Source organism: Berghia stephanieae, chromosome 11 (assembly GCF_034508935.2).
Source record: "Berghia stephanieae isolate SIO BIC M18660-M18661 chromosome 11, UCSD_Bste_1.3, whole genome shotgun sequence".
NCBI classification, from domain to species: Eukaryota; Metazoa; Mollusca; class Gastropoda; order Nudibranchia; family Aeolidiidae; genus Berghia; species Berghia stephanieae.
Genome location: NC_088370.1, coordinates 20,222,205 through 20,246,663, shown reverse-complemented (window position 1 = coordinate 20,246,663; position 24,459 = coordinate 20,222,205). Strand labels below are relative to the sequence as shown.

The 24,459-nt window shown below is 38.1% G+C and overlaps 1 protein-coding gene across 3 annotated transcripts in view; it reads left to right on the top strand.

Moving 5' to 3' along the window:
* The window catches only part of LOC144956265 (uncharacterized), a 144,504-nt gene that overhangs the window by 83,830 nt on the left and 36,215 nt on the right, over positions 1 to 24,459 (top strand). For all 3 annotated transcript variants that reach the window (XM_078886723.1, XM_078886724.1, XM_078886726.1), the window contains 2 exons: positions 23,590 to 23,669; positions 24,175 to 24,315. In XM_078886723.1, coding sequence (XP_078742849.1) covers positions 23,590 to 23,669; positions 24,175 to 24,315 — 221 coding nt within the window. The remainder of the gene's footprint in view (positions 1 to 23,589; positions 23,670 to 24,174; positions 24,316 to 24,459) is intronic.

The window sequence follows — 24,459 nt, the reverse complement described above, 5'->3', positions numbered from 1 at the left end:
GGTTGAATTATTGAGTATAAGTCACGATTTGTTTTCTTTTGTGGCCAAAGACTTGTCTTTTGACGCCATTTTTTTGGTTAGTGTCAGGCTATAAGTTAACGATGTCAACGCCCAACGCCTCAAAACGGTGTTAAATCGGGATGAACCAGAATTAGGAAATTGCTTTTGACTTTCAAATTATGAACTAGTTTTTGAATTAATATTCCAATTGATATGACGAATGAATGTAACTCTATTCTATTCTATTCTATTATTATAAATTGTTGTAATAGGCTGCACATAACTTAAACAGGAGTAAGTGCAAATAATAAAAAAGAATAAATAAAAGAATATAAAAAAAATAATAATTAAGAAATTTTAAAAAAATTATTTAAAAAAAATAATAATAAATAAATAAATAAATAAATAAATAAATAAATAAATAAATAAATAAATAAATAAATAAATAAATAAATAAATAAATAAATATTAGATTTTTATGATCTTTCTCCGAGATATAAATTATTAATCATAGATAAATAGAACTCTTCAAACTACTTGAGTCTCAGACTTTGTATTTCTAAGAGTGGACTTGTATCAATTATGATGAGAAAAATAGGGTTGGTTGTTTTATAGGGTTTTACAGCATTTGCAACTCATTTAAGTCCTTTAAGCCCCAGTAAAAAAGGAAGAAAATAGGATAGGTAGTAGAAAAAAATATTATAGATTTACGATTGAAAATTACACGAGAAAAATTAAGACAAAGGGGAATGTTTCAAATAGGAAATAGATAGATGAAGATTCCAATAGCACACTAAACTTAGTTTGAGATCAACTAAAAGTCTCATCCAGAAATACAAGCATTGGATCAAACGAAGAGGAATACACTCAAATGCTTACACACCACTATATTTCAAACAAAAAATATTACAGTACACAACAGAAAGATGATTTACAAGGGGAAAAAATATCATCTTCCAAAACAAACACAATACAGTCGGTTGTTTCCCACTCAGCTAAAGACTATAATGTGGTCTAGTGGTATGACACTCGCTTTTCAATCGGAAGGTCCTGGCTCAAGCCTCGCTCGGCGCATAGTTGAGTCCTTGGAAAAGGCTCTTTACTCACTTTCTCTCACCGTACTCAGGTGTTAACAGCGTCGTCTCTGTACGAAAAAAAATTTGTAATATCGCCTAAGAGCCGTCTTAAATGTTAAGTGTTGCTGTTGGCCAGGGACCCCTTGTAAAACGCTTTGAACACTTTTAGTGGATATTGCGCTATATTTAAAAAATTCAGAAAAGTGAGTGGAGCAGGCACTTATGTTGGTAACAACAAGATATGAAGTGAATAGAAAAGTGCCAGAAGACAATAGAGAATAAAAATTTTTTCGCGGCGGTGGTGGGGTTTGAACCTGCGACCTTATTGGTACGACAACTCCGCCTGGCAGGTGAGAGCGTGGCTCTACCGTGTGAGCTATCCACGAACACATAAAAATATTCGTTTCAAACTCAAAGTCATTACTAGATCCCTCTCTCACCCACTTCTTGAGACCGCCGATTCGTTCGTACACCACCATCGCGAATAATTTTGACCAGCAGTTAAGCTTAATAGCCAATATTCTCAACACAAACATATAACATAGAAACGATTGAGACATTGAGTATGCTCCGTGTATGGGGTGAATTTTTAATTCAGAAAAGTGAGTGGAGCAGGCACTTATGTTGGTAACAACAAGATATGAAGTGAATAGAAAAGTGCCAGAAGACAATAGAGAATAAAAATTTTTATTCTCTATTGTCTTCTGGCACTTTTCTATTCACTTCATATCTTGTTGTTACCAACATAAGTGCCTGCTCCACTCACTTTTCTGAATTAAAAATTCACCCCATACACCGGAGCATACTCAATGTCTCAATCGTTTCTATGTTATATGTTTGTGTTGAGAATATTGGCTATTAAGCTTAACTGCTGGTCAAAATTATTCGCGATGGTGGTGTACGAACGAATCGGCGGTCTCAAGAAGTGGGTGAGAGAGGGATCTAGTAATGACTTTGAGTTTGAAACGAATATTTTTATGTGTTCGTGGATAGCTCACACGGTAGAGCCACGCTCTCACCTGCCAGGCGGAGTTGTCGTACCAATAAGGTCGCAGGTTCAAACCCCACCACCGCCGCGAAAAAATTTTTATTCTCTATTGTCTTCTGGCACTTTTCTATTCACTTCATATCTTGTTGTTACCAACATAAGTGCCTGCTCCACTCACTTTTCTGAATTAAAAATTCACCCCATACACCGGAGCATACTCAATGTCTCAATCGTTTCTATGTTATATGTTTGTGTTGAGAATATTGGCTATTAAGCTTAACTGCTGGTCAAAATTATTCGCGATGGTGGTGTACGAACGAATCGGCGGTCTCAAGAAGTGGGTGAGAGAGGGATCTAGTAATGACTTTGAGTTTGAAACGAATATTTTTATGTGTTCGTGGATAGCTCACACGGTAGAGCCACGCTCTCACCTGCCAGGCGGAGTTGTCGTACCAATAAGGTCGCAGGTTCAAACCCCACCACCGCCGCGAAAAAATTTTTATTCTCTATTGTCTTCTGGCACTTTTCTATTCACTTCATATCTTGTATATTTAAAAAAGCTCAATAAAACAGCTCAAAAAATACTCATGCAAGGTCCGGAACAAAACCAAGTAAACCCGTTCCATGACAAATACAGAAAGCAACTCAGAGAACAGACAGAGTGTGATAGAAGACAACAGTAAAATGACCTCCCTGACCACCATGAGAAGTCAAAAGACCCCACGGGTGGGTTCATTGTAAAACACCCACGCGTACCCTTGTGAAGAAGAAGATTATAGGCATTCATTCGTCCCAACTATCGGGTAACCTCTGTAGTGTAATGGTAGCACGTCTGACCGTTCATCAAGAAGTCGGAGGTTCGATCCCCAGTCGAAATAAATAACAATGTGAAATTGAATGTAAGCTTCAATTTATTAATTAATATACAAAAATAGGTAAAACGGACGTTTCGGGTTTCCCCTTTATCAACAAAACAGGAGCTTCGAGTAGCAATAGTTACACGACCCCCAGTCGAGGAAGACTATGTTTTTTTTGTTTTTTTTTTTGTTGGTTTTTTTTTTTTTTGTTGGTTTTTTTTTTTTTTTTTTGGGGGGGGGGGGAGGTGATTTTTTTTTCTTGTATTTTGTTGTTGTTTTGTCTGGCACGGTTTCATACACAATTTTTCAGATCTTAATCTTATCCCAGTGCCTGCTCCCTAATTTGTCACCGTAAACCGTGACCCTTTGATCCAAATGTTATGATTTAATCAATTACAACGCCACAGGCCGCTCACCCAACGACCAACGCATGGTATTAATTTATTGTGTGTTTTCTTTTCAAGTTTAGCCACGCATTTTCTCGCCAATCAAAAGGAGCGATCTAGTTAGGATTTAGTTTGGGGGGCGATCTAGTTAGGATTTAGTTTGGGAGATTAGGAAAAGCTGAGGGATCAGCTGAATGGAATAGGTGGTGGTGGTGAAGTCTTAGGCTTAGTTATTATCCTTCTATCGCTGTTGTTGTTTTTGTGTTCATAAATCGATTGACTACAGGTACTGTCGTACTCTGGAAAGGGGGGGGGGGGAGAGACATATTAAACATTTGGGCCAGAATACTTGTCTTACTTTCAAATTTCGATTGGCAAAAAATCTCCTAGGACCTGGCGAAGTTCTAGGTTTGAGAGAATGAGTGATTAAGAGTGAGGAGTGTGAGATAAATAGATAGATAGATAGATAGATAGAGAGATAGAGAGAGAGAGAGAGAGAGAGAGAGAGAGAGAGAGAGAGAAGCGGGAGACGGAGAAAGAGAGAAAATCTGTGAGAGAGTTAGTGAATGAGAGTAAGAGAGGGAGAGGGGGATAGAGAGTAAGAGAGAGAGAGAGAGAGAGAGAGAGAGAGAGAGAGAGAGAGACTTTTCTAGCGACAAACTAGCGTCATATCTAAATGGTAGCAACCGGTTGCTACTGTCCGGTTTGTTCTGCCAAAGAAAAAAAAAAGAACACGACAAAAGTATCGAAAGCCGGGCTAGAATCTGAACCCGGGACATTCCTTATCACAGTGCAATGACATAACCACTTATTATAAATCAAGACAATTGATTTTTTAAAAGGCGTTTAATGTTGATTTACGTAGAAATTCTATCTGTATTTGTATTTATATATTTTTTAAATTGAGCTTTTTATATAGCGCAATATCCACTAAATGTGCTCAAAGCGCGTTAGAGAATGGGTCGCTGACCAACCGCAACACGTAAAGTGTAGAACGAGACATGATGCCTATCAGGCGATATTACATTTTTTTTCCCGGACAGAGACAACGCTGTTAACGGCCAGGTACTCATTTTACACCTGAGTACGGTGAGAGAATATGAGTAAAGAGACTTTTCCAAGGACTCAACTATGCGCCGAGCGAGGCTCGAACCCAGGACCTTCCGATCCGAAAGCGAGTGTCATACCACAAGACCACATAGCAGCTCATAAAGTGTCGGCATGCCATGTTTGCTTTTTGTAAACAAGTCATGAATATATTCATAGTTATTGTTCTATTGACTCCTTCATGACATCGTATTGTTCCGTTTCTCCATTCTTGTCAATATTGTAATTGACTCACTCAACCCTAACACCGACTATATCCGTAGTTTACCCAGGGTTACTTTTACCCCATGCCTATTTATTACATTTTTCTGAGACAAATTATAAGGCGTAGTATCAAAGCTAATGTTTTTTAGTTTATGCATGTTAATGATAGTTGAATCAAACTATCTATGTACATGTTCATTTTTTTCCAATTGTGAAAACTAGAAATTATCTCTAGGATTGAGTGAGTTAACTCCCTTTACTCTGTCGAGTTCATCACCCTCATTGAAAATCTAACAAATAATATGTTCGATTTTCCATTGCATATGAACTCGAGAGAGTTAAACCAGCAGTTAAGGCAACAGTCAATCGTACTCTGGAAAAACTTGGTATTTAAAAAATTTGGCCAGAAAACTCGTTCTTCAAATATCGATCGATTTAAATGACTCTCGTCTTGGCAAACGCTCTCAAACCTGGGACTGAAGGAAGATTTGTATTTTGCGACGACCCAGGTTTGAGGGTTGTTTTTTAAAAATCCAAGTTGAGTCATTTTAATCGATCGGTGTATGAAGGACGAGTTTTCTGGCCAAATTTTTAAATACATGGTTTTCCAGCGTGCAACAGTTGTTATACTGGTTAAACCAAGGAATTTACCCAATGGAAACCGTACGGTGCTCTTATTGGCTAACCAACCAGCGGCCTCGATGAGAAAAATATCCGCCATTTTGATGTTGGCTGGGAATCGCGTTACTATAGTAAACAAGCGCTGATCGGCCGTTCATGAAAACAAGTTGCTGCTCGCTCGTTTAACTCAAAATTATTCAAAACGATCTCTCTAAAATGATATAAATGTGACTTCTTAAGGTTTTCTTCACGGTCAAAACCACACAACATTCTATTAATGATTACGTCCGAGGCAAAAAGGAATATTGACAGGTCGACCGAGAGTTGAACTCGTGAGACGACAAACATCAATGCGAAGTGTAGCGAGAGTCAAGCTATTGTTTGTCTTGTCCTATTCTATATAGAGAAAAGGATAAATAGTATAGCCTCGTGTGTGAGTGGTTGCGTGTCATAGTCTTGTTTTTAAATTGTTTCTGTTGTTTATGTGTGTAGTGATGACTCTCTCACACTCAATTTCAATGCCGAAAGAGGAATTCCCGCACACAAGAAAGGGGAATTGGGGTGGTATTTGGCATACATATTGTATAGTATCTAGTTCTAAATAGATAACTGATTAGAATTATATTATGATATATAAACACAATGCCAAATACAATTCCGAAGTTTCCTTATTTCAAATGAAGTAAAGCTCCAAAACCTAATGGTAGTGATTGTAGTACTGAGTGTTAGTGAGGTGATGTGGTGTTGGTGGTGGTTGTAGTTGTAGTAGTAATAGTGATGATGATGTGGTGGTGGTGATGATTGTAGTTGTAGTAGTAGTGGTAGTGATGATGATGTGGTGGTGGTTGTAGTAGTAGTGGTAATGGTAATGATATGGTGGTGGTGGTGGTTGTAGTAGTAGTGGTCGTGATGATGATGTGGTGGTGGTGTTTGTAGTAGTAGTGGTAATGATGCGGCTATGTGGTCTAGTAGTATGACACTCACTTCCGGATCGGAAGGTCCTGGGTTCGAGCCTCGCGCTCGGCGCATAGTTGAGTCCTTGGAAAAGGCTCTTTACTCACATTCTCTCACCGTACTCAGGTGTAAAATGAGTACCTGGCCGTTAACAGAGTTGTCTTTGTCCGAAAAATTGTAATATCGCCTAACAGGCGTCATGTCCCGTGCTACATGTTAAATGTTGACCAGGGACCCTTTGTAAAGCGCTTTGAGCACATTTAGTAGATATTGCACTATATAAAGCTCAATTTTTAAAAAAATATTTCAATGATGATGATATGGTGGTGGTGGTTGCAGTAGTAGTAGTGGTAGTGATGATAATGTGGTGGTGGTTGTAGTTGTAGTAGTAGTGATAGTGATGATGATGTGGTGGTGGTTGTAGTAGTAGTGGTAGTGATGATGATGTGGTTGTGGTGGTTGTAGTAGTAGTCGTAATGGTGATGATATGGTGGTAGTGGTGGTTGCAGTAGTAGTGGTAGTGATGACGATGTGGTTGTGGTGGTTGTAGTAGTAGTGGTAATGGTAATGATATGGTGGTAGTGGTGGTTGTAGTAGTAGTGGTAATGGTAATGATATGGTGGTGGTTGTAGTAGTAGTGGTCGTGATGACGATGTGGTTGTGGTGGTTGTAGTAGTAGTGGTAGTGATGCTATTGTGGTGGTGGTGGTTGTAGTAGTTGAGGTAGTGATGTGGTGGTGGTTGTAGTAGTAGTGGTGGTGGTGGTTGTGGTAGTAGTGGTAATGATGATGATATGGTGGTGGTGGTTGCAGTAGTAGTGGTAGTGATGACGATGTGGTTGTGGTGATTGTAGTAGTGGTAGTGATGATGATGTGCTGGTGGTGGTGTAGTAGTAGTGGTAGTGATAATGATGTGGGGCTGGTGGTTGTAGTAGTAGTGTTAGTGATGATATTGTGGTGGTGGTTGTAGTAGTAGATGATGTGGTGGTTGGAAAACACATTACAGGTTATTATAATACATGATTACACACATTCTCTAACTTCATTTTTTGACAGCTTCGTTGTGCCATAAATATACGCAACAGTTCTGAAACATTTTATTGTGGATTTTGATATTGTTTGTTGTTTTTCTTGTGTCGTTATGTTGACATAGATACCGAATGAATGGTAATTACTACATTCTCAGCCAACAACAAAATGGCGCTGAATGCTTTCATTGGTGGACACTTTTTAGGCTTCGTACGTATTCTCATTCGTTTAATTCTATTGGTTAAACACACTTGCACGCCTTGAGGCAAATTTTGACTCGAAAACAAACATTATTTCGATAAGCAAACAGTTTTATTCAACAATGGTTGATATAGAATGAAGTTGACGTCACTCGGGTCTTTGCGATTGTTGTTTTTTTTCTGGGGGGGGGGGGGGGGTTCATCCACGTTTATGAGTAATTCTCACTTAACTGTATTAAGCAAACTACAAAAGTTCATGATTACACAGAGTTTTGTGTATTGGTCCATTATGCTTCCTGATGGCAATGTTGTGAACTTCTTAGCCAAGCGCATACTATCTATACGATACTGGCCTAGTTGTTTGTTTTTTTTTTGTTTTTTTTTATTTTTTTTTTTTTATACCAGGGAGTTATTAATATTTGCATCATTTCTTTACATAATAAGGGTTAATATCTGATAATTAGAAAAAACATTTTTTGTCTTTTTACGTTAAAGTGTTAATGTCTATGTCTATGTTCTTGATATGAAATGTTAATGTTTGAGTCTGGGGTTTTGATTGTTTTTTTTTTGGCTTGTTTTGTTTTGTTTGTTTTTTTCATTATTATGTTTTGTTGTTGTTGTTTTTACATGAAAGGGTTAATGCATAGGCCTAACCTTTATGTTAGGGGATTCATGTCTGAATTTCCGATTGACATTAAAGCTCAATCTGCAATTGTTATTTTTTTTTATTCTTTTCGCTAAAATGCAAATGTCGATGTCTGTACTTGACGTTAAAGGGTCAAGCAATGTCTATTTCTATTCTTGACGTTTAAAAGTCACTGTCTGTTTCTATTCTTGACGTTTAAGGGTTAATGTCTATTTCTATTCTTGACGTTTAAGGGTCACTGTCTGTTTCTATTCTTGACGTTTAAGGGTTAATGTCTATTTCTATTCTTGACGTTTAAGGGTCAATGTCTATTTCTATTCTTGACGTTTAAGGGTTAATTGTCTGAGTGTGTTCGATTGGGCAAACAGTCTGATCCACCTGGAGTACTTAGTTGTTCTTTGTTGGGAATAATCTATAGCTATTTCCAGACCATGAACAAAACGTTCACCCCGTTTCTATGTATGTATATATGTATAATGCTTTATGGTGACGTCATTAATACATAAGACGCTTAACTGCCCCCCCCCCCCTCCCCCAAACCCGCTTTCTGTGGTACTCGGACATAACGTGTTTTGTTTTGTTTTTTAATTTAGCCCCATGGAGCCGGAGTTTATCCCGGTTTCTTTAGCGTGAAATGGACAATACCAATTGTTTGCTACTATCCTTTGGATAGGAGGCGAGTCTGTCGCAAAGTACTTTCCGCCAAATCTAGCAGACACAGCTATCCGGAGAGAGAGAGAGAGAGAGAGAGAGAGAGAGAGAGAGAGAGAGAGAAGGAGAGAGAGAGAGAGAGGGGGGGGGTTGAGAAAAAAAATCTCGTCTGCACCCAGGATCGATTTCGGTCCCTTTGATTGTGAAGCGAGTGCTCTACCAACTGAGCTATCGGGACCCCCAAGTCCTGACATAATACCGTTTTAATTCAGTTGAGTGTGACGTATGCCACCCAGAACTGTACGCGTGAAATAAGCGCTATATGGAGATACTGGTGATGGTGGTTGATGGTGGAGGTGGTAGTAATAGATTGATAATAATTTAATTTGATCTTTTTATATAGCGCAATATCCACTAAAAGTGCTCAAAGCGCTTTACAAAAGGTCCCTGACCAATAGCAACAGGTAACATAAAGAACGAGACATGACGCCTAATCGGGCGATAACACAATTTTCTTTTATCCGAAACAGACGACCAGGTACTCATTTTACACCTAAGTACGGTGAGAGAATGTGAGTAAAGAGTCTTTTTTAAGTACTCAAATATGCCCCGAGCGAGTCTCGCACCCAGAATCTTCCGATCCGAAAGCAAGGGAAGACTGGAATAACCCAGGAGGTGTCTTTGTTAATTCTTTTATTCGATTTATTCGTATTTACGTTGTAAAACTCTACAAACTGTGGAGTGATCCTCGACAATATTGGAGGTTTCCACATGACGAAGAAGAAGAAGAAGAAGAAGAAGAAGAAGAAGAAGAAGAAGAAGAAGAAGAAGAAGATAACCCTGGAGGTCTGTCTCATCGTCTTGTCTTGTACGCTAAGTGGAGGTCGTTGCCTCTTGCAGCCAGAGGGGGTCGTTGCTTCTTCAGCCTCATCCAGTCTTGTACCGTAGCCTGTTTATAATCACTTCAGTGCATCCTATTATGAAACAATAACAATAAAACACAGCAACTACAACCACCAGGGGGGGGGGGCGAGAGAGAGAGAGAGAGAGAGAGAGAGAGAGAGAGAGAGAGAGAGAGAGAGAGAGAAGGGGGCGGGGGCAGTTTGGCACAAAAGTATGGTCTTTGCTTTGTACCCAGATGATACCGAGTCCCCCCCCCCCCCCAAAAAAAAAAATAAATAAATAAATAAATAACCCATCTCCCGCCTCGCTATTTGACCTAGAGTAAATCACCTCGCCCTGGCTCACTTTCCGGCGCTGCGCTCCGCTGCGTCTGACGCCTGGGTACTTCCAGCGTTCCCTTGGAATAGACCCTAAAGACTAATTTTCCCCCTTGGGGATGAAGGAAGGGAATTTATTTACTTTTGTTTATTTACCATCGCCCCTACTACCACCTCTACCACCAACCACCATCACCACCATTCTACACGACTTCCACTACAACCATCGCCATCACCGTCACCACTATCAACACCAACAACGAAAACAATAGCGATAGTGGCATCAACTGTAGACACAAATCAATGATGATGAACAATTATAAACAGTAACAATAACCATCACCACCACCACCACCACAACAACAACAACAACAACAACAACAACGATGACGACGACGACAACTACGACTACGACGACTACAACTATAGCGACAGTAGACATATTATTAATAATGATGAACACTAATAAACTGTAACAATAACCACCATCCCCTCCACCGCCACCACCACCACCACAACAACAACAACAACAACAACAACATCATCAACGACAACGACGATGATAACTATAGATATAGTGGCATCAGCAGACACAGATTAATAATGATGATAATTAACAAACAACAACTACCACCACCATCATCATACGAAAAACAATAGCAGCAACAGCAAAAACTACCACCATCACCATAACAGTGGCGATGGTGGCATCCGCAGACACAATCATGAAGCTCAATAATAAACAGCAACCACCACCACCACAGCAACAACAACAACAACAACAACCACCATAACCACCACCACAATAACAGTGGCGATGGTGGCATCCGCAGACACAATAATGAAGCTCAATAATAAACAGCAACCACCACCACCACAGCAACAACAACGACAACAACGACAGTACCAAGAATGACATCAGCGTCCATAATAGAACCTCAAAATGCAAATTAACAAAACGCCAAGTTTATCATTTTGGCCCAAAAAACCAAAACAAAAATACTTACAATTATCGTTAGACTAGATAACCTTCAACTTCAACGAAAACTTCCAAGAAATTTGCTTGAATTGAATCAAGTCTGAGGATAAAGACTTTATCACAACCAGGGGATCATTTATATAATATTATGATTCATGAAGTAAAATGTAATGTTTTCTGGCCAAAATTATGAGAGAGAGAGAGAGAGAGAGAGAGAGAGGGAGAGAGAGTGAGAGAGAGAGAGAGAGAGAACTTTTTGTCTTTGCTCATCTTTATCGCGGCGAGGCTAATCGGATGTAATGTAAAATATAACATTTTTTTTGCCTATCCCAAGGTACGTTCCGCCAAATCTAACAAATCTGAAATACCCATTTTCTGCTGGGTGGACAGATGGTCAGAGAGAAAAACATCTCGACTGCACCTGAGATCGATCTCGGTCCCTTTGCAAGTGAAGCGAGTGCCCTACCAACTGAGCGAGCTGCATCGGGACCCCCAGATTGACGTGGCGGTCACGTTTAATTTATTTAGTGGTCTGCCCCCTTTTCTTTTATAGTCCTATAGTTAGTATGCAGATGACGTCACTCAGGCCTTTGTTATTGTTTTTGCCATCCGCGTTTGTGAGTTGTTCTCACTAAACTGTATTAACAAGACTATAAACGTTCATGGTACACAGAGTTTATGTGTTGGTCCGATATTCTTCCGGATGGCAATGTTGTGAACTCCTTGGCCAATCGCATTCTATCTATAGTTTGATAAGCCGACTTACACTTTTACCGGGTCCTTTTGTTCGGGGTATTCTGGCATCATGAAAGATGCAACAACGCGCATGGAATAAAAACCCTCCGCCATTTGCCACAGACAATGAAACAATACATAGGCTCTTACTCTCTCTCTCTCTCTCTCTCTCTCTCTCTCTCTGTCTCTCTCTCTCTCTCTGTCTCTCTCTATCTATCTATCTCTCTCTCTCTCTCTATCTATCTATCTATCTCTCTCTCTCTCTCTCTCTCTCTCTCTCTCTCTCTCTCTCTCTCTCTCCCTCTCTCTCTTTCGATAATGGTACGAAAAGTACTCTGTTGTGTTTTGGCATAACTTCATAAACTTATATTTTGTTTTTGAAGAGGTTTATTTATGCCAATGACAATGAAAATAAGTCTCTCTCCCAAAGCCCGAACCATAATTGTACGACAAAAGAAAACTCTTTGTGCGACTATGTGGTCTTGTGGTATGACACTCGCTTTCGGATCGGAATGTCCTGGGTTTGAACCTAGCTCGGCGCATAGTTGAGTCCTTGGAAAAGGCTCTTTTCTCACATTCTCTCACCGTATTCGGGTGTAATATGAGTACTTGGCTGTTGACAGCGTTGTCTCTGTCAGAATTTTATTTGGGGGAAATATCGCCAAACAGGCGTCATGTTTCGTTCTACATGTTACGTGTTGCTGTTGGTGAGGGACCCCTTTATAAAGCGCTGTGAGCACATTTAGTGGATATTGCGCTATATAAGAGCTCAATATTTTATTTTGCGGCTATATAGTCTTGTGACGTAAGACTGGCATTCGGATCGGAGGGTCTTGGGTTCGAGTCCCGCTCTGAGCGGCGCATAGCTGAGTCCTTGGAAAAGGATATTAAATTTTAACACTCACATTCTCTCACCGTATTCAGGTATCAAATGAGTACCTGTCCGTTAACAGTGTTGTCGCTGTCCGAAAAAAATGGTTATGTCTCCCCATAGACGTCTCGTCTCGTCCTTTGTGTTAAGTGTTGTTGTTGGCTAGGAACCTCTTGTAAAGCGCTTTGAGCAACTTGAGTAGAACATTGCGCTAAATGAAACGGTCAAGGTTTTTTTTTTGTTGCTTTTTTTTTTTTTTTTTTTTTTTTGTTTTTTCTTTGTTTGTTTGTTTGTTTGTTTGTTTGGGGGGGGGGGGGGTTGGCTCGTCTTAGGCTATAATACAATTTTTTTCCCGACGGAGACAACGCTGTTAACGGCAGGTACTCATTTTACACCCGAGTACGGTGAGCGAATGTGAGAAAAGAATCTTTCTGAGCCATGGACGTTACGTTCTGAGCGTGAGTGCCATACCGTATACCACTTGACTAGATTGATCACAATACCGTTTTGTAGCCATGGGTCACATTGATTGAGCTTTTATATTGCGCTTTCTATATAGCGCACTATCCACTAAACGTGCTCAAAGCGCTTTACAAAAGGTCCCTGACCAATAGCAATACGTAACATAAAGAACGAGATATGAAGCCTGTTAGGCGATACTATATTTTTTCCCCACAGAGACAACGCTGTTAACGGCCAGGTACTCATTTTACATCTGGGTACGCTGAGAGAATGTGAGTAAAGAGCCTTTTCGAAGGACTCAACAATGCGCCGAGCGAGGCCCGAACCCAGGACCTTCCGATCCGAAAGCGAGTGTCATACCACTAGACTACATTATAACCTCACATTTAGGGGTAAACTTGAATTGTCGACGTTTAGAGTGAGAAATTTCTAGTCATTTAACATGAAAAAAAGAAGTATTTTATCATCGCATGACAACAATGTAGTGGTGAGATGAAATGTGTGTTCACGCCCTAATGGAACAACCCATCCCCTTACCCTTTATTATTCACGAGATGGCCCCCTACCGTTGCTACAACATAACCCCGTTGTCAAGGAGTGAGTGAGTGAGTGAGTGTGCCTGTTGGTATCGGCCAATCTGGACAAACATACACACTCTCACACATACCCACACAAACACACACACACACACATAAAACAAGTCGGAAGAGATAATAATATCATCATCATCATCATCAAGTAGTGTAGAACATAATATTTCAGATTATTTGGTTTGTGAGTTTGTTAGCGGTTTGGTGGTCTTGCGGTATGACAGACACTCGGCTTCGGACTCGTGAGTCCATGGTTCGAGTCCATAGCAATCAGAGAACATTATATCGGCTCATCGTTGAGGCTTTTGAAAAGGCGCTTTACTCACATTCTCTCACCGTACTCAGGTCTAAAATGAGTACCTGGCAGTAAACAGCGTTGTCTCTGTCCGAAAAAAAATGTAATCCCGCCTAACGGGCGTCATGTCTTGTTCAACATGTTAGGTGTTGCAGGGACCCCTTGTAAGCGCTTTCAGCACGTTTTGTGGATATTGCGCCATATAAAAGCACACGTGTCTTGGGTTTTTTTTTTTACTTTACATGAATGGATTCGTCTTTTACATAATATTCAGTATTAAATGTACCAAGTAACCCCCCGACTACTATAAATAACTCATTGTCCAGCTAGCCAACTGCCATTAGCGTTTCCTTCTGTTAGTAGAACGAATCGTGATTCGTCTGAACAATGGGCGGAAAAAAAGTAAATTATTATTCTGGCCAACAAAACTTGTCCTTTATAATAAAATATATATCGAAAGATTGAATTGACACTCAACTTGTCAACAAAAAAAATACAATAAAATAAAAATAAAGTCTCTCCATTCTGTAACTGAGAACTTATCTGAGTCCCAGGTTAGAGATTTTTTGCCAAGACGAGCTTTTTTTTTTTTTTTTTGCCAAAATTTGAAATACGTATTTTTTTTTCTTTCAGAGACAATTTTACAATTAATTTATTTAGTGTGCCCGCGAAATCGGTGTCCGGATAACTGACCAAGGTTACTCTCCTGAAACTATAGATAGTTCGAAGTTGACGTCACTCAGGTCGTTGTTATTGTTTTTTTACATCCGCGTTTATGAGTAATTCTCACTTAACTGTATTCATGGTTACACAACGTTTTGTGCGTTGATCCGTTATACTTCCGGATGGCAATGTTGTGAACTCCTAAGCCAAACGCATACTATCTATAGATAGAATGCGCTTGGCCAAGGAGTTCACAACATTGCCACCCAGAACTATAACGGACCAACACACAAACTCTGTGTAACCATGAACTTTTATAGTCTGGTTAATACAGTTTAGTGAGAACAACTCACAAACGCGGATGGCAAAAACAATAACAAAGGCCTGAGTGACGTCATCTGCATACTATCTATAGTCAAAAAGTGAACATTGATGTGATCTATCATCACAGGGCGGTGTTTTGTCTTGAGTTTGAGCTTTTACATAGCGCAATATCCACTAAACGTGCTCAAATCGCTTTACAAAAAAATTGAAAAAAAAATTGAGCATTTATATAGCGCAATATCCACTTAACGTGCTCAATGCGCTTTACAAGGGCTCCCTGGTCAACAGCAACATTTAACATGTAGGACGAGACATGACGCCTGTTAGGCGATATTACAATTTTTCGGACAAAGACAACGCTGTTAACGGCCTAGGTACTCATTTTACACCTGAGTACGGTGAGAGAATGTGAGTAAAGAGTCTTTTCCAAGGACTCAGCTATGCGCCGAGCGAGGCTCGAACCCAGGACCTTCCAATCCGAAAGCGAGTGTCATACCACTAGACCACATAGCCGCACAAGGCTTCCCTGACTGACCATCAGCAACACGTAACATGTAAAACGAGACATGACGCATGTTAGGCGATACTACAATTTTTCCCCCGACAAGGACCACTCTGTTAACGTCCAGTCTTGATAGTCATTTTTTTTAAAAATAAAAAATATAAAAATTGAGCTGTTATATAGCGCAATATCCACTAAACTTGCTCAAAGCGCTTTACACCTGAGTACGGTGAGAGAATGTGTCAGGCTATGAGTTTATAAAGGTTGCGCCTTGATGGCCTTTTTAACGTCCAGACTTTTAAATCATTATTATTATTTATATAAAAATACATATTATAATCAGTTTCAACGCGTTCCGTGCATTTAGCTCAACTTTCCGATAAACAGGAAGCGTTCTATAATATCAGGTTTTCTACTGATCCGGTCAGGTTCCAATCTACAATAATAATAATATAAAGAAAATAAATTGACATTTCTCCCCTTTTGTGTTTGCCCCGGTTTTCTGATCACCTTTCTTTGTCATACATTGCAATGGCAATACATATAACCGTACTCTTGAAAAACACATATTTCAAAATTTGGCCAGAAAACTCGTCCTTCAAATATCGATCGATTTAAATGACTCTCATCTTGGCAACAACAAAAAAACTCAAACCTGGGACTTCTCGAACACTTTTATTTTCATATTTAAGCTTCTTCTTCTCTTCTTCTTCTTTTTCTTTTCTTCTTCTTCTTCTTCTTCTTCTTCTTCTTCTTCTTCTTCTTCTTCTTCTTCTTCTTCTTCTTCTTCTTCTTCTTCTTCTTCTTCTTCTTCTTCTTCTTCTTCTTCTTCTTCTTCTTCTTCTTCTTCTACTTCTTCTTCTTCTTATCATCATCATCTTTATCATCATCATCATCATCATCATCATCATCATCATCATCATCATCATCATCATCATCATCATCATTAGTAGTAGTAGTAGTAATAGTATTATCGAAGTTTTAAGTATTAAAGAAGAATTAATGAATGAATGAACGAATGAATGAATGAATGAAATAAATGAGTGAATTAATGAATGAATGAATGAAATGAAATGAAATGATTGAATGAATGAATGAAATAAATGAGTGAATGAATGATGGATGAATGAATGAAATAATTGAATTACTGAATGAAATAAATGAGTGAATGAATGAATGAATAAAATGAATGAACTTCATGAATGAATAACATGAAAGATTATTACCAATTCAAATATAAACATGCTCAAAAATCAGGATTATTATTATTATTATTATTATTATTATTATTATTATTATTATTATTATTATTATTATTATTATTATTATTATTATTATTATTATTATTATTATTATTATTATTATTGTTATTATTATTATTATTATCGTCGTGGACGAGAGGGTGGGAGGGGGAACGTTAGGCACCGTAGATAGATTGGAATGTTGACAATCTAATTCTTTCCGCGGGGCCAAATCGACCACTATCGATTCCGAATCAAGAGAGATGTTTGTTTTGTTGTTTTGTTTTGTTTTGTTTTTTTTTGTTTTTTTGTTTTGTTTTTTTTTTTTTTTGGGGGGGGGGGGGTGTTGAGTTTTTTGGTTGTTTTTTTTTTTTGTTGTTGGTTTTTTTTTTTGTTTGTTTCTTTTTTTAAGCGTAAAAAAAAAATAAAGCTGGATCGCAACTGACACTCAAATAACCACGCCTCTCGGACAGTCGTCATAATGTAAACAATAGCAGTGATTGGTAAACATAGCAAAAACTACACAGGTTTTACTATTGATGGTATAATGTGTCTTAGTAAAATATCCACACTGTTCTACTACTTGATCAATAGAACCAACACAGAAAAATTACTCTGTGTAAAATTAAACGTTTATAAACTGATCAAGGACACTAGAATCATATAGATAGTTCGAAGATGACGTCAATCAGGTCTTTGTTATTGTTTTTTCCATCCGCGTTTTATGAGTAATGCTCACTGAACTGTATTAACCTGACTATAAACGTTCATGGATACACACAGTTTTGTGTGTTGGTCCGTTATACTTCCGGATGGCAATGTTATGAGCTTCTTAGCCAAGCGCATACTATCTATAGATAGTATGCAGATGACGTCACTCAGGCCTTTGTTATTGTTTTTGCCATCCGCGTTTGTGAGTTGTTCTCACTAAACTGTATTAACCAGACTATAAAAGTTCATGGTTACACAGAGTTTGTGTGTTGGTCCGTTATACTTCCGGATGGCAATGTTGTGAACTCCTTTGCCAAGCGCATTCTATCTATAGGACTTGTAGTTTGACGTCATTTTTTTAGGTTTGTGTTCAGCGTCTAGTGAGTTGTCATTAGTAGAGCTCATGGTAACAAGGGATTCCATTGGTGGAACTCATGAATACAACTCACGATTTGTTTTCTTTTGTGGAAAGAGACTTGTCTTGTGTGATAATTGGATTCAATTGTCTGATGTCTGGTCCGCCCAGCATGGCAACGAGCAGCTTGGTTCTAAACAACAAAGAAAATCGGTACATTTTATTCTTCACGCTGGCTAGAACTTTTTAAGACATCGATTTTACAATTATCTAATTCTTATCAAGAATCTTGAGTCCGGTCAACTCTTTCATGTGCGTAATTAATTGCGAAATGAGATCAAAATAAAATGTATTTTGTTTCTTGTTCTTTTTTTTTCTTTCTAATTTTCCCTTGGGTCTTGCTTACAAAAAGATATTTTTTTAATACAATAACTATTTATTTGTCATCGTAACGAACTGAAACTCGAATCGATTAAACGAGAACATGTTTTGTTTTTATGATTGTTTTTTTTTTTTTATTCAACCTAAATTGAATCGATAGTAGCGAAGACAGTATGTAGGCTTGAAATCAACTATATTGATTATATTATTGGGGGTTGCTTTGTTGTTGCTGTTTTTTAAATTTTGTTTTGTTTTGTTTTTCTTACTTGAGGCAAAGACTTTCACGCTCACAATAATTCTTAAATCAATAAAGTGGTGGAATAGGTGATTTATTCAACCGAATAGATGAATAAATTCAATTATGATATATATATATATATATATATATATATATATATATATATATATATATGATTGGTGTGTGTGTGTGTGTGTTTTATGTGGGTGTGTTTCTTTTTTTTTTTTTGTATTTTTGTTTTATTTTGTCTATTGTTGCTTTTGTTTTGTTTTGTAGTTGTCTTTTGTTTTTCTTTGCTGTTTTTTTTTTATTGTTTGTTATTTGTCTCGTTCTCTAAAGCACTTTGTTGATGAACATAATAATTAATGACATTGAACACGGTGTGCCACAAGGGTCAGTTCGTTACTCCAGATCCAGTGTAAGAGATTTCCATTTCACTTCGTTCCGGTTCACGCGCGCCAATTTGAATGGATTGGTGTTTACAGATAATTGCCGGCGTCAAAACAATCCAACGGCCATATTGTTTTTGGTCACCAGGGTAAGCAATGAATTGTAGGTACTTCTCAATATCCTTACGGCCATTGTCTATGGTTCTCCTTCTCTTATAGATAGTTCGAAGATGACGTCATTCTGGCCTTTGTTATTGTTTTTTTTGCCACCCGCGTTTATGAGTAATTCTCACTGAACTGTATTAACCTGACTATAAACGTTCATGAACCTGACTATAAACGTTCATGGATACACACAGTTTTGTGTGTTGGTCTGTTATACTTCCGTATGGCAATGTTATGATCTTCTAAGACAAGCGCATACTATCTATATCTATTATATAAAACTAATCAAATGAAAAGAGAAGTGAGCACTTTCATACAATGTGGCCCATGATCTCAAACAGTATATCGATGGTCGGCAGATCAAACTTCTGAAGTCTCGATTTGATTTTTTTTTTAAATTTCTAAAATTGAGCTTTATATAGCGCATTATCCACTAAATGTGCTCAAAGCGCTTTACACGTGGTCCGTGGTCAACAGCAACATTTAACATGTAGGGCGGGACATGACGCCTGTTAGGCGAAATAACAATTTTTCGGATAAAGACAACGCTGTTAACGGCCAGCTACTCATTTTACACATGAGTACGGTGAGAGAATGTGAATAAAGAGCCTTTTCCAAGGACTCAACTATGCGCCGAGCGCGAGGCTCGAACCCAGGACCTTCCGATCCGAAAGCGAGTGTCATACCACTAGACCACATAGCTGCACGATTTTCACGATCGGTGGATCAAAACTCTGATGTTTTATTCAAATTTGGGCGGGTCAGACATCTGATGACATCAAGCAAATAAACCATGGTACACGCAAAGCTCGTATGTAGACTTCAGAGGTTTGAACCGCTGACCATCACATCGATAAGAGCTTTGCAAGAATGACTGTCATGTTCCAAATTGAATATATTTCTATAGTCCAAAATATTAAACAAATATTTTTTATTCTATTTTTGATTTACTTTTTTTTTTTTCTATTTTGGGGGCGGAGGGGGGAAGGGTGGTGGTGGTGGTGGGGGGAGGGGGGGGGGGGTTCTTTGATTGTTTGTTTTCTATTTCTACTTCTATTTTTAATTTTTTTTTAAAGTTTGCTTTTTTGTTTTGTTTTTTTTTTAATTGGGGGGGGGGGGGGGGGGGTTTGAATGTGTTTTTTTCTCCTTATTTTTCTTATTCTTCTTTTTATACTCGGCGTGATCATATTTGCAAGACTGATAACCGGACTCAGTTATGGGCCCGTTGTAACATTGTTGTCAGGGAGAATATGTTATTGGTTTGAAAGTATTACCGTTACAACAATGAGAACATAACAACAAAAAATTGGGTTATCAGACCTGCATATAAGTACACGTCGAGAAGAATTGATCTAATTTTAGCTCATAATTCACTAGGCCGTGTAAGATGCATCCCAACATAATATACGATGGTTGGCATAATATTATATGGCTATGTGGTCTAGTGGTATGACACTCGCTTTCGGATCGGAGGCCCTGGGTTTGAGCCTCGCTCGGCACATAGTTGAGTCCTTGGAAAAGGCTCTTCACTCACATTCTCTCATCGTACTCAGGTGTAAAATGAGTACCTGGCCTTTGTCAAAATAAAAAAATATCGCCTAGCAGGTGTCATGTCCCGTCCTACATGTTAATTGTTGCTGTTGGCCAAGGAACCCCTTATAAAGCGCTTTGAGCACGTTTAGTGGATACTGCGCTATATAAAAGCTCAATTTTTTTCTTGTAATATTTGAATATCGGTGAATGAAAATATTGTTGAATGACGTTTCTTAATGACGCACGTGACGTCATCGTTTGATTGTTGTGCGTCTAATATGTTATAGGAAGTCATGAATAAAGATGAATGAATTCATTGAATATGCATGCGATAATCGTCTCGCTCAAAATATCAAACTTCAACCCATTTTCATGCGAGACTGACTGGCTTTCGTCTCTCCTCCAATCGTCAATTGATTCGTTTTGGAGGTAGAAAAATCATTGATTAAATCGAACCTTTACTGGCAGGGTTTATATTATTATTTTTATCATCATCATCATCATCATCATCATCATCATCATCATCATCATCATCATCTCATCATTATCATTATTATTATTATTTATTATTATTATATTATTATTATTATATTATCATATTATTATTATTATTATTATAGTATTATATTATTATTATTATTATATTATTATTATCATTATTATTATTATTATCATATTATTATTATTACTATTATTATTATTATATTATTATTATTATTATTATTATTATTATTATTATTATTGTTGTTGTTGTATGTTATTCTTCTTCTCTTCTTTTTTCTTCTTCTTCTCTTTCTCTTTTCTTTTATTATTATTATTATTATTATTATTATTATTATTATTATATTATTGTTATTGTTATTGTTATTATTATTATTATTATTATTATTATTATTATTATTATTATTATTATTATTATTGTTGTTGTTGTTGTTGTTGTTGTTATTATTATTAAAACAAGCCCACAATTGCGCTATTCCGTTATCAGATACAAGATATGCAAATAAATAAACACCATGAGCGCAAGGGTTTAAATCTTAATGACTGTCTTGATAACGATCGCTTGACCTAAAACTGAGAAACGTCTGACCTCACCAACAACAGCAGCTCTTTCTTTCTTCTTCTGTTTTTTTAATTAATTATTCACTAACGATGAGAGAAAAGAGCTCGCGGTGTTTCGCGGTGTTTCGCGAGACGATCTTTCCTTTTAAACTTGTTTACGTTAGCAACCCTCCTGGTGACGTCACACAATCACAATCACAATCGCTTCTTTCAATGGCCGCTTTTATCTTTATGGATAAAACTAATGAAGCGGAAAGCCAATGGGTTTTTTTTTTCTCTTCTCCATTCTTGGTGATTTTTGTTTTGTTTTTGTTTGGTATGTTTTGTTTTTGTTGGGTTTTTTTAATACTCGTAAATAAAATCGGTCTTGGGTGACGATGGGGTTTGAGATTGAGGTGGGATGGGGTGGGGAAGGGGGGTATACTTGTCTGTGAAGCGATTTTTGTTCTACCGTTGTATTAATGCTATAAGTTTAGGTAAAATGCTCACACCTTCCCCCCAGCAGGATAATGATGCTCTGTGTTTAGCTAAAATATTCATAACATCCACCAGCCGGATATGACGTACTAACACGCAAAACTGTGTGTACTGTAACATGGAACGTTTATAGTCTGATTGATATACTTTGGTGAGAAGTAATCACCGAAATTACCTGATTATCTGAATACAAACAACCAAACAAAAAAAATAAACAATTTTTTATATGTTCACCAGAAATGTGAAATTTTGGTGGGTTTTTTTCTTTTTAAATAGTTAATTAGAGCCATTAGGCCTATGGAACCGGAGTTTATCCCGTGAAACATACAATGACAATTGCTTGTTACTATTTGGATAGGACGCCAGTCTATTGCAAAATACTTTCTGCCCAATCTACAAGACCAAGCTACCCAAACATTGCTGGATGGACAAAGTGGAGTAGGGGAGGGGGGGGGGGGGGCGGAGTCGGAAATAAATCTCGACTTCACCCCCAGGGTTCGGTCTCGGTCCCTTTGCGTGTGAAGCGAGTGAGCATTTTACTAAAGCAGCGTCTTCTGTCTTTCATATCAATAGAACCGTTTTATGTGATATGGAATTCTTTTGTTTATAATGAAACCTGGGGGCAGCATGTTTTGTTTGATGTGCAATCTTATTTCCTATGCCTGAAGGCGACAACAATTTTATTTCCTACGCATGAAAGCGACATTAGTTATAGTTTTGGGAGATGATATTTTTTCCCTCGTAAATTATCTCTTTGTTATGCACTGTTATGTTTTTAACATATGATTTGTTAACATTTGAGTGTATTCCTCTAAGTGGAATCTTGTGTGGGCGAAACATTTAGGTAATCTCAAACTAAGTACACTGATAATGTGTTCTTGGGATCTACATCTGTTCCCTATTTGAACCAGTTCCCCTTTGTCTTACTTTTTCCTCAAGCCCTTTTAATTGTACATCTAGAATGTTTTTACTATCCAATTTCCACCCTTTTTTTACTGGCATCTGATATGACCTACATGTGTTGCAAGCGCCGTAAAACCCTTAAAAACAAACATACTTACTTACTTACTAACTTATCCGAACCAGCGACCACCTGAGCTCTAGCCCTTCGGTCTTGTGCCATGACGTAGAAGTTAGACGTCTTTTGCAGTTGTTCCAGGTGACTATACAGTAAAAACACTAACAAACAAAACTAAAACATACTTGTGGGTGGGGTTTCTGACCTCCCATAGTGGGCTGGGAGGCACTTACTGTGTCTTCTATCCCCCTTTATCTTCTTTCCAACATGCTTTCTGTCTTTGTCTTGGAATGAGATTTCTTGGTTTTGTCCTGGTCCTGGCCGGATACCTTTGCTGAGAGGGAAACAGTCAAATGTTAGTTTTTGGGAGATGTTATTTTTTTCCTTGTAAATCATCTCTCCGTTATGCACTGTATTAAGTTTTGTTTACAGATTATATATGATTTATAAACATTTGAGTGTATTACTCTTAGTAAGTGGGGACCTGTGCTTGTGTCTGGATGAGACTTTTAGTGATCACAAACTAAGTACTGTGATAGTTTGCTCTTGGAATTTACATCTGTTTCTTATTTGAACCAATTGTTGATGTTTTGCAAGCGCCGTAAAACCCTTAAAAACAAAACAAACTAAAACATTTCTTCTTTTCTTCTTCAAATTGCAGGCCAACCCAGTCGTCCATTCCAGAGTCTTTCAATGCTCTGGAAAAATCAAAAAGATCGAAAACTCCAGCATCATCATAAAGTGAGTCTAGTCTACGCCCATTTTTGAATGTTTTCAAATTTATACCCCGACGTCCCAACACGGTATATTGTCGGGATGATTACTTACTTAATACTCTTCAACAGTCGTAACGTCACTTCCTTCCTAATGACGCATGGTAACTTAGTAACACTGGCTCTAAACTATCGGAACAATGGCGGACGCCGTATGAAATATTTCTCCGGCGAGCATAAAAGTGTATCCAGAGGGGAAAAAAACCCCATAAATTTGATCATGTTTTGACTTTTACACATTCTGATCACAAGGCATATGAAAAATCCAAGCTCGCATGAAGAATAAAAAGTAATGTTTTTCTTTGTTTAGAACCAAGATGGCCGCCGTTGCCAGGCGGCGTGACATCAGACTACTGAATCCAATTACATACTTATTTACTTACTTACTTACTGATTGACTGACTCATTCATCTAATTGACTGCTCATCATACATGACCTCATTACTGACGTCATTTCCTGTTCCGTCTCACAGAGTGTGGCCCAACGGTGGGGAGAAGCGGACTCGTCGCCCTCGAGTGGTCCTCTTACGGCGGACCGCTGGCTGGAACATTTCTACTGTCATCAGCATCGTGAACGATATGTTGAAGGATGACTGTAATGGGCCTGTCGAATCGTGAGTTGTTGTCTTGGTGGTGTTTTTTTTTGTTTTGTTTTGTTTTGTTATTATTATCATTGTCGTCGTCGTCATCCTCATCTTCATTGTCATCATCATCATCATCATCATCATCGTCGTCGTCGCCGTTATTATTATTATTAT